The 13664-nt window shown below is 41.5% G+C and overlaps 2 protein-coding genes across 13 annotated transcripts in view; one reads left to right on the plus strand and one right to left on the minus strand.

Moving 5' to 3' along the window:
- TMEM163 (transmembrane protein 163) overlaps positions 1-6577 on the plus strand; it is a 106412-nt gene extending 99835 nt beyond the window's left edge. For 3 of the 8 annotated variants that reach the window (XM_052674880.1, XM_052674879.1, XM_052674871.1), the window contains one exon: positions 1975-3080. In XM_052674880.1, coding sequence (XP_052530840.1) covers positions 1975-2306 — 332 coding nt within the window. In that variant the 3' untranslated portion in view covers positions 2307-3080. Of the gene's footprint in view, positions 1-937; positions 1080-1974; positions 3081-3110; positions 3210-3921 lie in introns of those variants that run through there. The other 5 variants (XM_052674874.1, XM_052674873.1, XM_052674872.1 and 2 more) reach the window with 5 other exon arrangements.
- A 1233-nt stretch (positions 6578-7810) lies between these two features.
- Positions 7811-13664, minus strand: part of MGAT5 (alpha-1,6-mannosylglycoprotein 6-beta-N-acetylglucosaminyltransferase) — a 113722-nt gene continuing 107868 nt past the window's right edge. For 4 of the 5 annotated variants that reach the window (XM_052674850.1, XM_052674852.1, XM_052674854.1 and 1 more), the window contains one exon: positions 11781-13133. In XM_052674850.1, the coding sequence (XP_052530810.1) occupies positions 12935-13133 (199 nt within the window). In that variant the 3' untranslated portion in view covers positions 11781-12934. The other variant, XM_052674851.1, reaches the window with a different exon arrangement.

Consider the following 13664-nt stretch of genomic DNA (forward strand, 5'->3'; position numbering starts at 1 on the left):
AAGGGACGATCTTGGAAAGGAACAGTTTAAAAAAGAGAGAAAGAAAGGAATCCAAAATGATGTCTATAGAATTTATGAGTAATAGATATGAATCTGTTCCTGGGATTATTGTGTGTCTTCCCTAATGCAGTCAGCAGTGCGTGCAGCTCTGAGCTATCGTGATCAGAGAAAAACAAATATCTGGAATGGAGTAAAAACCTCTGTGATAACATCTGTGAACAGTTATTGTGTGAAATCATTTTCTTTTTAATGAGCATCTGGGGTATCCTGGACTCTAGCTGACTCCTGTTCAGAGAAAGAAAGAGACTTCAAGTCCCTTACTGATCTGCCTTTGATGTTCCAGTCAGGGCTCGCTGTGTGTGCTGCAGTACTAATTACCTTATGGAGATGATCTTGGGAAGATCTATGCAAGGGGACAGCCAGCCAACCACTGGTTTACAGCTCAGAGGTAGTTGGTTCTGATTTGTGATGATGAGCTGCAAGAGGAAGAAATGCTGCACTGTCAGAGTCAGCATGGAGCAGTGCAGCTTTTGAAGGATTTAGCATCAAGAAAGGAAAGCTGTTTGAAACAAACAGCAGCTAGAATTAGGATTTGGAACTCAATAGGGTCATGAGAAACAGTTGGGACCAACTGAACCAAGACACCCAGTACAAGGAAATGGATGTAAACTCCTATATCAGAACAGACAAGTGCCAGAGCTTAAAAACTGGTCACACACCAGAGATTGCAAGTTTGATTTGTAGAACAGAAGCATTGCAGTCTGCTGGCTAATGGTGCAAACAAATGGCACGCAGGACACCTCACACAGGGATCTTTGCCCTCTCTGCAGTACTGGCACAAACTCAGCTTTTCTCCCTACAGGTGAACTCCTCTCATGTGACTTTGTTGAGATTTGGTTCTTCCTCTTTTTTTTTCCTTCTTTCTTTCTCTGTCTAGGCTTCAACTCTCTTGTAGGTGGAATAATGGGATTTTCCATCCTTCTTAGCGCAGAAGTCTTTAAACACAATTCTTCTGTCTGGTATCTGGATGGCAGTATAGGAGTTCTAATTGGACTTACAATATTTGCCTATGGAATCAAGTGAGTATCTCCTGCTAGTAGGTATTTCAGTATGCACTGAAATGGGCAGTCTTTTTAATGTAAAAAGTCATAGCTCCTAAATGCCTGTGTAACTCCAGTTACTGCAATTTATTAGACCAGCTGCCAACAGTGTGGAACAGTGCATGGAAACAGACAAAAGAGTGTCTGTCTCACATCAATAGGAAAGAAGCCAGAACTTAAAAGAAATTAGAACTGTTTTAATGAGGCATTTCTTTACCTGCATTTGGAAATATAGTAATGAAACGGTTTTGGCTTCAAAACATTCAAAAAATAACCAATAATTTCAGGAGTGGTTTTACCTGCGATTTCTGTCTTATCTCCACCATGTAACAACTTTTGAACTGGAAGTTAGCCAGCTTTTTTCAAATAATATTGTTTCTACTGAATGTTAAGATCATTTATTGACTCCAGACATCAGAAACAGAATAATATTAAATGAAGCTCTGCTATAATTTCCCTTGCCTGCAAGGAATACGAGGGTTTTGTGTTTCGTTGCTCTTTCTCCATAAGAAAAAGGGGACACGCAGCATCTTATTCAATTGGAATCATGACTGTTGAGAGGTGGACTTCGGATGCAGTAAGTTCTCAGCTGGAAGCTGTGTGTTTTTCTTCCCTTCATTGGAAAATTGGGAAACTAGCATTTTAATGGAGAATACCATTTTTGAAAAATCACTGTGATCACTATTATTTCCACTGCAAAACTAGCTGTTCTGGAAAACTATAGAGGCAAACCAGTGCTGAAGTATTTAAATGTACCAGACAGCCTCAGAAGCCTTTGGAACAGCCTCAGAAGCCATGCTGCAGCCACGCCATCATTTGCTTCTGCATGGTGCCATGCATTTCTGCATAACCACTCCTGTGCTCTCCTTTGCAGGTTGCTTATTGATATGGTGCCCCGCGTACGGCAAACGCGCCACTATGAAATGTTTGAGTGAAGATCACACACCTCTTCTTTGTAAGGACTCTAAAACTTCAGCAGTTTGGGCAAGTGGTGCCAATGGTATTTTATTCAATATGCCGTTTGTTTCCCGTGGTCCGTTTTTGTTGAAGTTTGTTTTATTGGGAAATCTCTCTGTAAAATTGGCATATGTGCACACTGCTTGCAATTCAGTGAAACAGCAGCATTTTTCTTTCAATATGCTATTGATTCCTGTGACTATAGAAAACATGCAGTGCCCAGCTGCCACATTGTATATTCTGAAGTGAAAGTGTTCTTAATGATGTGATAAACCTGTGGGTAAAGAAGTGCCAGTTTCAGATCTTGTTTATTTGCCCTGGCCTGTATTTTCCTAAACACATGCTGTAACAGAAGTGCAATCCTTGCTAACCTCTTTGGCTATGGAATATCCTGTTGTAAAGAGCGGACTCCAAGAGCTGTGTTGCTTTGGAACACTTACCTGGGATCTCCCTTCATCCCTTTTTAAATAGGCCCACAGAAAGAGAGGCTACAAACCTTTCTGGGATCAGAGCGGTTCTTCGTCTGAGCCCTAACCTGAGCGAAGCGATACCTCTTCAACTTAAATTCTATTTTTTCTTAAGAAGACACTGTTGATTGCTTTGCATGGACCAAACAAGCACACACAGTATCACTGTACAGACCAAAGCCAAGAAGTCACGCAAGGAAGAGAAGCTGCTTGAGGAAAGACTTTTTATTCTATTCTACTTTACACAGACGTGTTGGTGTGTGTGACTGTGGTTGCTCTGTAGTCTGATGATGGCACAGCAGTGGCGCAACTGGGTGGTGAGACAGAGATCTATTTATTAGATTTAGATTGTTCTGTAAAGTGTTGCTCACCTTCCATCGCACATCTTATGTATTACTAGCAGGTTAAATTATCAAAGAAACTTGATGTATAAACAATAAAACTGGTATCTATTTTATACAATACCGTAAGTAACATTTAAAAACTATTTCCAGAATGTACCATAGGGCAAAGTCTTCCTGTATAGCAGCCTATTAAACTGGATTCTCTGGCTATATCCATTTTCTCTTTATTTTATATATTTCAGGTTGGCTTTCACAACACAGAGCCACTACATTGCTTCTGTTTATCACAGGTGGATTAAAAATAGCAGACAGTCCACTGCAGAGGTTGAAATTGGATTGTGGTAAGTAGCCAAGTAGCTAGAAACCCCCATTTTTAGCTCCTCTGCAATAGATTATGTAAATGAGAGTAGATCTATAATGAGACTGTTCAGTGACTGATGTACAGTGGGGACACTAATAGTTTACTGACGCCTTGTGTCATCTACAACCATATTTCCCTTCAAATGTCACACAGCAAGTTGTCAGCCAGGTTCCCCAGGGTCCTTATTAAAGGCAAGCTCCCACTGATGTGTGTAGGAAGAGACACCAAAAGTACAGGACAGTGTCAGTGTGAGGTGCACAGCACTGGCACAATGGCCCTTGCTGTCTCTTGAAACAGAACAGAAAAGTATTGCAAAATGAATTCTGTTCTGCTGCTACAGTTGGCTTACAGATATTTTGGATTAAGTTTATATAATTGTTTGTATACAAGCTCCTTAATATTGTGACTGTCAGTGTCCTGGTGGTACTTGAGCCTTTGCTGGTGCTGGATGATGACAGACCCATCACACGTCACTCAGCATAAGACAGAAGCTCAGTACTCGCCAAGACACAGGAGGTACTTTATAAGCCTATTCAGCACAAGGATGTCTTGTACAGCAATTGTCCCTGTTTTCATTAGGTGGACTTTTAAACATCATGTACTGCCCCAAAATCCTTTCTTCATGCACAAGTTCCTAATTCCTTATGCTTAGTCCTGACATTTTCCCATTCTGTTTCTTTTCTAACTCCAAGTCCACTGAAGAGAGCCATGGAAAAGGCATCTTCCTGCTGATTAACTCAGTTTTGTCAAGAATCTTCAGCACCAGAATCATAGGACCAGACCCTGAGCATAGCTATATTGTGTATTTCTTATTTTTTGCTGGTTTTATTAGTACTGTTTACCCTTTTCCACCTCTCTTGCTTCTGTAGTCCCAGCATCAGTCATTTAGTGACAATTAGGAGCTGCCCAAAGCACTGCTCTGCAGGGCTGTGCGCTACAGCAGCCAGGTTCTAGCACAGACCAGCACCCAGAAGAGCAGCAAGAAGGTAAAACAGGTTGTGGTGAGACACCTAAGTGCAGTGAGCTTGGTGGCACAGAACTCCTACTTCATGGACAGAACGTAGGACATCAAACCAGCTCACATTTTAAAGCAGCCTGTTAAAATACTGAGTGCAATGTGTGCACAGGGACCTTTGGCTGTGTTCATCCATGAAGCAAAGCTGAGGGAATCCTCTTTTCTAGTTGGTGGCTGTAAGTGCAGACTCCAGCTGCACAGCCCTTGAAAATGAGAGGTGGTTGAACAAGCTCATACTTTTCTTATCACAGTAACATAAACCAAATGCAGAAGTGTTTCAGTTACCATGGATGCTTCAAAGCACTTCTGGTATTAGCAGGTTAATTCAAGAAAATAAGTAAAATACTTGAGACTTCAAAGGAAAAAGACCAGGCAACAGTGATACATAGAAGTGAGCACAGATCCATACTACCATACTTTTTATGGCTCATTGCAATTGAAATGAAAATAAATGCTTATCCAGTTTACCAGAATGCTCTGCTCCAGCCAGACACTCTCAAAGGTAAAATTTTCAATAGTAGCTTTCTTTGTTACCTGTCTGTGCCAGCCGCTCTGTAATTACGAGATAACAAGCAGGTTCCAGCCACACTCACTGAAGGTGGAACTTCCAACAGCAGGGGTAGCCTGGGACCACTTGGATCACCTTAACCTTGGTACTGCCCAACACAGTATTGGTGACTGCAAGCTTGTCAAACTGACAGATGCTCTCGGTTGTGCAGAGGGCAAAGAGAATGAAGTTCATACATGAAACAGCACAGAGTGCAAACTGATACTAAAGCACGTCCAAACTCAGAGTTGCGAATCCCTGAAAATGTCAGTGAATCTGAGTTGAGGCTTTGAATTTATCCATGTAGTACAGCAGAGAAGGAAGCTATCAAAACCCCACACCATGCTTTGCACGTGCCAGGTACCAGGCATGAGGTGTATTTTGCATACCTTCATTGTTAGGCAGTGGAAATTGATAGTGTTCCACCTCTGGCTGAAAGCCAGGTTTTTGAGCCCAGAAATTACCAAACTAGAATCCCTTGCCAATTCAGTCCACCTCTAGCCTTGTAGGTAAGCCATAAATAACCAGCATTCAACCACCATCTGAAAATGATGTTGCAGAACTGGACTTGAAGACCACAGACAGGCGCTTCCTCAGACAACGTCAAATTAAGCTCTCAGTATGCACACCTCTGAGCTCTCCTCACTAATGATAATACCATTTGCATTTCTGCAATCTCAGCTGCCTGGGAGCACATAGACATTTTTGGGAGCCAGAGGGGTAAGGAAGCATTGAAGCTACTGGCCAAACGCTATCCCTGATACACTGATCTGTGAGAATACCTCATCCTGGACTTGCAAGTGTTTCACTGTGCTCACAGCACTTTTAATTTCTCAGCACTGCTTTCAGGTGTGTGCTGCTGCTATGTTACATGCATTGCCATGCAGCAGTACTGTTACAAAGCACTGTGCTGACATGCACTGCTCATCAGGCATCAGAACTGAGACAGGAGAGGCACAAACCCACATTCCTGTGGGTCCAGGTTATGCAACTGGAGAGTAATTAAATCAAACACCAGCCAATCAAGGGACCTGTCCTGCTGCTCCCACACCTGGGAGCAGGATGCTTTCCCACTCCTGTCAGCCCCAGGATGAGCCTGTGGGGAGGCAGTGACCAGTTCCTGCATGTTACCTGTTCCACGCTATCAGCTGCATGCTGGGGTTGGCATCACTGAGCCTCAGGCAGAACTTGGGAGCAGAATCATGGTGGCACTGCATGGACAGCCAGGAGCGACGCAGGCATCAGCAAGAACATCAGCTGGAGAGCTGAAAGTGCATTTGATAGAAAGCCTTTGCAGAGGAGTTTGTTTTGCAAGTAGTTCTGTACTCTGGATGCAGTGTGCAGCCAACGTCCACAGTCTTCCTTTGGGCTGAAAATTATTAGGAAGTATGTCTAACTATTGGAGAGGGAAAGTTGCTCTCCTGAAATGAATCTTGATTTTATCTGTCCTTAAATCCAATTCAGATTTACAACAAAGCAAAACAAAGATAACAAAGTGTCCTTTCTTACCACTGGGATGTGGGCCGTGCTTCTGTTGCATGGGCAGCTGCGGGCTGCGGATTGTCACACAGATGCAACTCTGGATCCGTGGCAGCTCACAGATTTGCCATTTATGCACAAAGCAATCATAGATCCAAATCACACAAGAAAAAGGTTTATTGAAAAATAAAGTTCTCCCTAGTTTTTTTTTCTACAACAGTGAAAACAAAGCATTTTTCTATGCCATTAAAGTACAGACATTTACGTTTCTAAAAAAAATAAAATAATCTTATCCTATTGAACCCCAGTAACTTGACAGTATCTGAATCACTGTGTTCTCATCTTTCCGAATCAAACTGTTTGAATGCAATATAGTGGAACACAACCATTCAAATAAAGACTTTAGCAGAGATTTCCAACTGAACACACACAGTAACCAGCCTGACCCTGAAGTTCTTACAAAACTATAAAAACTCCAACTCCAAATTATTTTCCACAAAAAGCAGCCTTTGTTTTTACAGATTTCAGCAGGTTTTTGTTTGACTTCTCCCCTTACAGTGCTACAGGGATTACTCAGAATTTTCTAGCCTTTCCCTATGGAGATGCCTCCAGGGAAGGAATGAGACCAGGAAGCAGAGAGCTGCTCTGTGTCACCCTGCTGCGCTCAGCCAGAGAGAGAACTCAGCTCAACCCAGCAGAGTGAGCATTCCTTTAAGTTTTAATATTTCTCTTGTTGCAATCTGCAGGGTAAGTTTTCTCAGAAAATTGACTCCCTTTTCCTTTTGCTAAAAACTGCCATTTCCTCCTCCTCTGCCGTATTCCTTTGTGAAAACTAAACAAAATGGTTTTCACTGTCACCATATTACAGCAAGCTTGTTAATGAGCATAGCAAATGAGTCCTGGGTATAACCCTATTCAAACAAACTGCCCTCAGACGGCCATTCAGCATGATTTACCGTGTACCTGTGCAGTTCTGCTGGGAGCTGGCCGGGCCGTGTGACACACACTGCAGCGTGGGGAAGGTGGAGTTACAACTCCTTTTATCAGCGCTTTGAGGACCTGGCTTTATTTACCCATTTAATAAGCAGGTTGCGTTGTGCTATTGGGAGAGGTCTGCAGAATCAGAGCCCAACACTAGTTTTAATTCAATGAGTGTAAAGGATGACTCACATGGAAGCTGCGCTTTGTTACTTTTCCCTGGAAGAAAGAACACGAGCAATGCCACACAGCTCAGGTTCAGCCTCTGCAATTTTCAACACATCCCTACAGTAAACATTTTGCACTTGATACATGGCGTTTGCTGTTTACACATTCCATTTAAATATAATATTTGGAACTTACAAACTAACTTAAAAAAACCCAACAACTCCAGAGCTACTTAAAAATATGAAGACAAGATTTAAGTCACTGACCATTAAACAAAATGTTTTAACACTACAGTACAGCAGTGTTATTAAAGCATACTTAAATGAAACCTGCCCCTGGCCTTTCCAGCCTGACCAGAAGCCCATATCAGCCAGTGCACCGTTCTCAACTTCACAGTGGTGCCTGAACTGTTGGGGAAAAGGAGAACCACAAATGGAAACCAATCCTAAGTCAAAAGCTGAAGGCAAAGCAGCTGCAGGAAAAATGTCACACAGAGCCATGGCAAAAAGTTAGCACCCCTCAAAAAAAGGCTTTAAAGTCGAAAATGGTAACTGATATTCTCTTTAAAACAAACAATCAAAACAAAACTAGACTCTAGCACTCCAAAATGCAGAGCGGACAGTTATTTAACCAGGTTCTGAACCAATACTATTATGGTGAGTCACACCAACTTAGTGATGATAAATGCTATAGCAGCAAGCAAAACTGGCTGCTGGTAACATGCACAGCATAACCTGCAAGGGTTTAGTCTTTATCTGTAGGATGGTGCTTTATCAAAAAGGGAGAGCTGTTTTCTTTAATTTGAAGAGAAATTAATGGGGGAGTCCTGCTACCAGTGAGGCCAGTGGGAGTTGTGAAATTAATTACTTGGATGAGAATTGTACCCAGCCTCATTTATCCCCTTTCCTTTTCACTGGAGTAAAATCTGGTCCTGAAATGCACTGTGAACAAAATACATGCCTAAGAAAGCAACTTGAATTTTGTTTATTTTGAGTAAGTAGCAGCTTGTAACCCATCTTTGTAATTTAGAGGGGACGCTCATTTCTGAGAAGGGAGGCATGCCTTTAGTTAGGGGACAACCCAAGGACACACGGGAGGATTTAAAGGTCAGAACAATGTGATTAAGCAAGGAGAGAAGACATTGGTGAACAGCCTCACTTGCACCTGACGGTAATTTTGGACAAGTCTGAGCACCTGTCAGTGAGCAAGTTACAAACAGCTGCGAGCGTTTGCAGCAGAGCTGAGCAGGGAGTGCACAGAAATCTGGCTCTGTCCTCAAGCCTGCGCTGCTGAACCTGGAGCAGCAGCTGTTAGACAAAATATCCTCACAGAAATGAAAATAGAGATTTCTGCAGTCAGATGAACAGCCAGAATTCCCTCTCCACTGAGGCTGATACATTTGGATATGCACTCATACATTTGGATATAAAGGACTGCATGGTAGGAGCACCAGGAGTCACCCTGTGCACTTCCATCTGAACACACTTGTATGTGAAAAACCAAGTGCCTCCCAAATCCAGTGCAGATCTTAATTCTTCCACTTAATCAAATTAGGTGTGACTATTCCTACAGGTTTTTTGTTAGCACTATCACCCAGGAGAATGCAGTGGGTGCAGTTTGCTCTCTGTCTTTACACAGACATCTGTCCCAGCAGAAGCATTCATGTCCAATTACAGACATTCAGTAAAAGGCATTTCACTAGCAGAAGCAAATTTTGGTAAGAATCAGTGATGTTTGGGTATCTTTTATCTTATTAACCCTTATGTTTTTAAAGCAGATCTTCCTGCTATTTCAAAACATTCAGAATTTGTTCTGCTAACAGATATACAGTGACCAAGCACTGGGTTTTACCTGCAGTTAGTGTTCCAATATATTTGTTCAGACAGTGTCCACATTAAAAGCAGCCATCCAAACCCCAAAGTAAAGAAAAAAAAAGGCACATAAACATTAAATATTTGTAGGAGAAACAATCTGCTATAAACAAACACAGCTGCGACTATAAAGCACAAAAAGAAACTAAGCAAAAAATGCAAAAAAGCAACTCTATTTATACATGTGCAAATCAACTTGCATATATGAAATAAATGAGGTTTTTATTGGCATTTTTAAACAGTGTGTATTTACCAACTTTACCTTTCAAAGGCAAGCCATAATTTTATGTTAATAAATATGTAAATGCTTCTCTCAAGTTTTCTAATCTCATAGGAACAACATTTTTTGAAAAAACTAGGTCACATACAAAAATACAAAATTTTAAAACAAAGAATGTCTTGATATGAGAGTTATGATTAAAAGCTTGTAAAACCTTCTTCTATGCAACTTTTGACATTTTTCCTCCCCCACCAACCACCGGTCAATATATTCCACTGCCAAGTCATGCAAAAACCTGACTTCTGATTTCAGAGCAGAAGGAGCTGCAGGCCTTACTGGCGCACTGAGCTCTGCGGCCTGGCCCCACCTCAAGGAACCCAAGTGGAATATTGTGACTCCACCTTTACTCTTTCACTAGGAAGGAAAATAGTTCTGACACTTGGACAGAAGGCTGGCCTCTGTTCTAACATGGGGATTTTTTACACGTTACTAAATTGTTCAAAACTGTAATAGTCCCACCTGGATTTGCCTGAGTGCTTATCTGCAGAAGGGCTCTGCATGATTTACTGATGCATGGGCAACACGGCTCTGTGATGGAGAGTGAAACATCAGCACACTACAGTTTGTTCACTCACAGTTCTTAGAGGATCTCTTTTACAGAAATTTGATTGAAGCTGTATTTCATAAAAGTAACACTTCTGAAAGAAGAGGTCCAGCTACTGTGTGTTAAGTTAACAACGCAGGCCTGTGAGACTATAGCTCTTGATTCTTTTTTCTTTAAGATTAAGGACTCATTCTCTATAGATTTCAGTGGAAATAGAATCAGACCCAAATGATCCTGAAACTGGATTTAGATATCCTGTCCGTGGCTGAAATGCCAGCGGCACCAGTGTTTGCTGTTTCACTTTTGCCAGTATGCGGTAATTCAGCTCAGTAGGCTAAGAGAGAAATAGTGCTACAGCATGAAAAAAAAAACAGCTTATAATAGACTCTCCCTGCTGTGGTAAATGCAGACTTACCATTGAGCAAAGCACTAGACCAGAAAATCTTATAATAACAAATACCAAAACCCTCCCCATCTATAAAAGCTTAGAGGCAAAATAAAATGCAGTATGCCATGTGGACCATACAGCGGTGGGAGTCAAGCAAATACGTATTTACAGCAAGAATTACACTGCAACAAAAACTACGTGTTTTGCATTTGTAAGTGCACACATCCACATCTTTGTTTCCGATGTAATTCTCTGATATGTCATTCTGAATTAAAATCCTGCCTGAGGAACCTCAGGCTGAACTAGGAGAGACAAATCTCTGCTGTTGCCCCCACATTCAGCACCAGGTAGAAATACACACTGCCATTAATATACAGGGCTTTCCAGTTGCATAAATATGCACAGCTATGTGGGGAATAGGTGATATAAACACAAAATGAACTGTTGCATCTGCTCAGAACCATTTTGAATCCTCCTCCAGCTCTGCTGGGGTATTAAAACTATTGCAAACTACGCTTCTGTTGACTGAAGCAAATGCTGAGATATGCTAAGAAAGAATGCTCATACTAGTTGTGTTTTTTTTCTCACACAAAATGTTTGCCTCATTAAAGGGCCCTGTTATTCTGCTTTTGGAAAATTACTCTAAGATACAGCAGATTTTTCCTGGCATCCCAGGAACTTGAACATTCCCACACAGCCTTGTGGCCGCCCAACAGCCTCAGGATTACAGTCCTGAGTTCTCAGCAGTCCTATGTATGGAGTGTTACAGTGTAACACCATCAGGAGTGCTGAGGCAGGAAACCAATTGGAAAAAGGTAATTTGCTGTTTTCACATTGAAACTTAACAATTTTCGGCTCCCTTGTTTTAAAAATTTATCCAGGATTAAAAAGCAGTTCCCTCCAATGGTCTTTGGTAGGTCAAGAGATGGGAAAACACAAGTTTCTATGCTTTTCATGGCTACTCAGTAACGGTCATTTTCATGAAAAAAACCCTTCATGCTAATGGAGTTTTTTCCAACACAGAAAGAACACGTTCACCTCCCAAAGTGCTGACTATGACTGCTTTCAAAATACACCACGGACTGGTTTCTCACTGACCTTAGCAAATTGTTTCCTGTCTACAAATGGTGCTGCCAAGCGTGCCACCTTCTGCTGAGAAGAACCATAGTTACCTCTACAAAAAGAAAGTGGTGTCAAAGATTTAATGTGCTGCTTCAAAGGAAGTTTGAATTCAAACTCTTCAATTTTCTCAATTTATGACTGGTGTGCCTGTTAAAAAAAAACAGAAAAGAAAACCTAAAAAAACACCAAAACCCTCCTTCCCTCCCCAAGAGAAAAACAACCAAAGCACCCGCAAGATCAGTCAATACTTTTCTTAGCAGTTGTCTCCTCTTGTTCTTCAGAAAAAAATTCTCTTTAAAAATCTAGCTAGTTATGAAGACATTTTACATTTCTACCATACAATAATTATAGTTAGCTTAGTTTAACCTTTCTATGTCATTCAGCAACACTTTAACTACTGGAAGGCGCAGCAAACTGAGGCTCTAACAATAATATTGCTCCAAAGATGCTGAATACTTTTTGCTTCACACAGTATTTCTAGTAGACAGACTACAACAGAAGCATGGGCAAATTCCAAGGATTACTTTCTAAATGGGACCAGTAAACTGACAAGTCCATCCCTAAAAAGGCAGCGTGCCTTTGAGGCTTTTCCACACTGAAGAATGCCCCAACCCAAGTTGGCTGTTGGGTCACACACTGCCTGCTTGCTCACTCATAGTACTTTCTGTTCAGACTGCTCTGGTGCAGCAGCTGTGATGCAGACAATACTTTGTATACAAAACTTAAACAAAAAGGACTGGGCCCAGATAACCCAATTGCAGAATATAGAGCTATCTTGTGATTCCAAATTCTTGTGAAGTAAACCACTTTGTAGCCATTCAAGACAAAGCAGTACCCAAAACAGTGCATCTATAATAAATTGTAGTCCTCCCCCCCTCCACCCCCCAGCACACTTTTTTCAATTTTCTATTGGAATGATGCTGAGATCTTTTTGCTAACCATGACCAGGGATGTTCAAACTCATTGAAAAATAGAAAACACTTCACCCAAACAACAAAAAAGAAGTTTGATGGGCCTGGGAGTTTTCTACAAACTATTCTGTGCAGTCATCTTCAAACCACTGGAGAACACGAAACTCATTTCTCTTCGCAAACAGATGAAGCAATTTGAAGAGTTGCACTGCAAATGTTCTTATAGGAAAAAAGATCAGTTAGCTGTTTGCTATCAATCCCTCCTCTCAGTAGATAATTCTGCCCAGCAATAATAGCTCTGCCTGCAGCAAAAAAACCTGGACAGAAGTGCAGGAATTAATAAGTAGCTCCTCTCAAAACTACTTACATTTTGTCCTATACTCAAAAGAAGCCCTGCTGCTGCTATAGGCAGTCTTTACACAGCGCAACCTGTCCCTTAATGTAGTCCCTGCATGGGCAGATTCTTCTGTGGGTCGGGTGGGATCCAGCACAGCTGAACAGTAAGAGGTCACCTTGGAAAACACAGTGCTTCCTTCTTCCGTCAAAAGAGGGGACCACAATATCATTTGCAGACTCAACGGTGAGACATTCGATGTTATGCCTAAAAAGGAAAGCAAGCCATCAAAAGTGGAGTGGAGTTTGCAGGAGTTGAGTACACAGTTTTCATCCTTGCTCACCACGGATATAATACTGCACTACAAACTAAGTTAAGATCAGAGATGCAGGTTTTCAGACACTAATTTCTTTTTGCTTGCACAGATTCTCTCTGCAGAGGGCAGCAGAGTCTTTTTAGCATTACTTCGTGTCTTAAAGATTAATGAGAGAAGTTAAAAAGGGAAAAACATTATTCCTCAGATCTGATGTTTTAGTATACAATGGATTTCTAGTAAGACAAAACCAAAGAATCTGAAAGCAGGAGAAAGTTTCATTGATTTGAGCACAAATCACTGCCAGGCAAACCAAACCACGCCAGGCATCCCGGGCAGCCCGATGTGAGGCTGAGGTGCTGGTGCTGTGCTGCAGAAGAAAGGAAAACTCAAGTTGCCATTTTCTGACCACAGAGCTTAAAAGTTTGAAGGTAGCAATTCCAGCAGAGTCTTTTTTCCAATTATTCTGGAAACAGTGGTGGCGT

The sequence above is a fragment of the Tympanuchus pallidicinctus genome, unplaced genomic scaffold, assembly GCF_026119805.1.
Source record: "Tympanuchus pallidicinctus isolate F22 unplaced genomic scaffold, pur_lepc_1.0 scaffold15, whole genome shotgun sequence".
Lineage (NCBI taxonomy): Eukaryota > Metazoa > Chordata > Aves > Galliformes > Phasianidae > Tympanuchus > Tympanuchus pallidicinctus.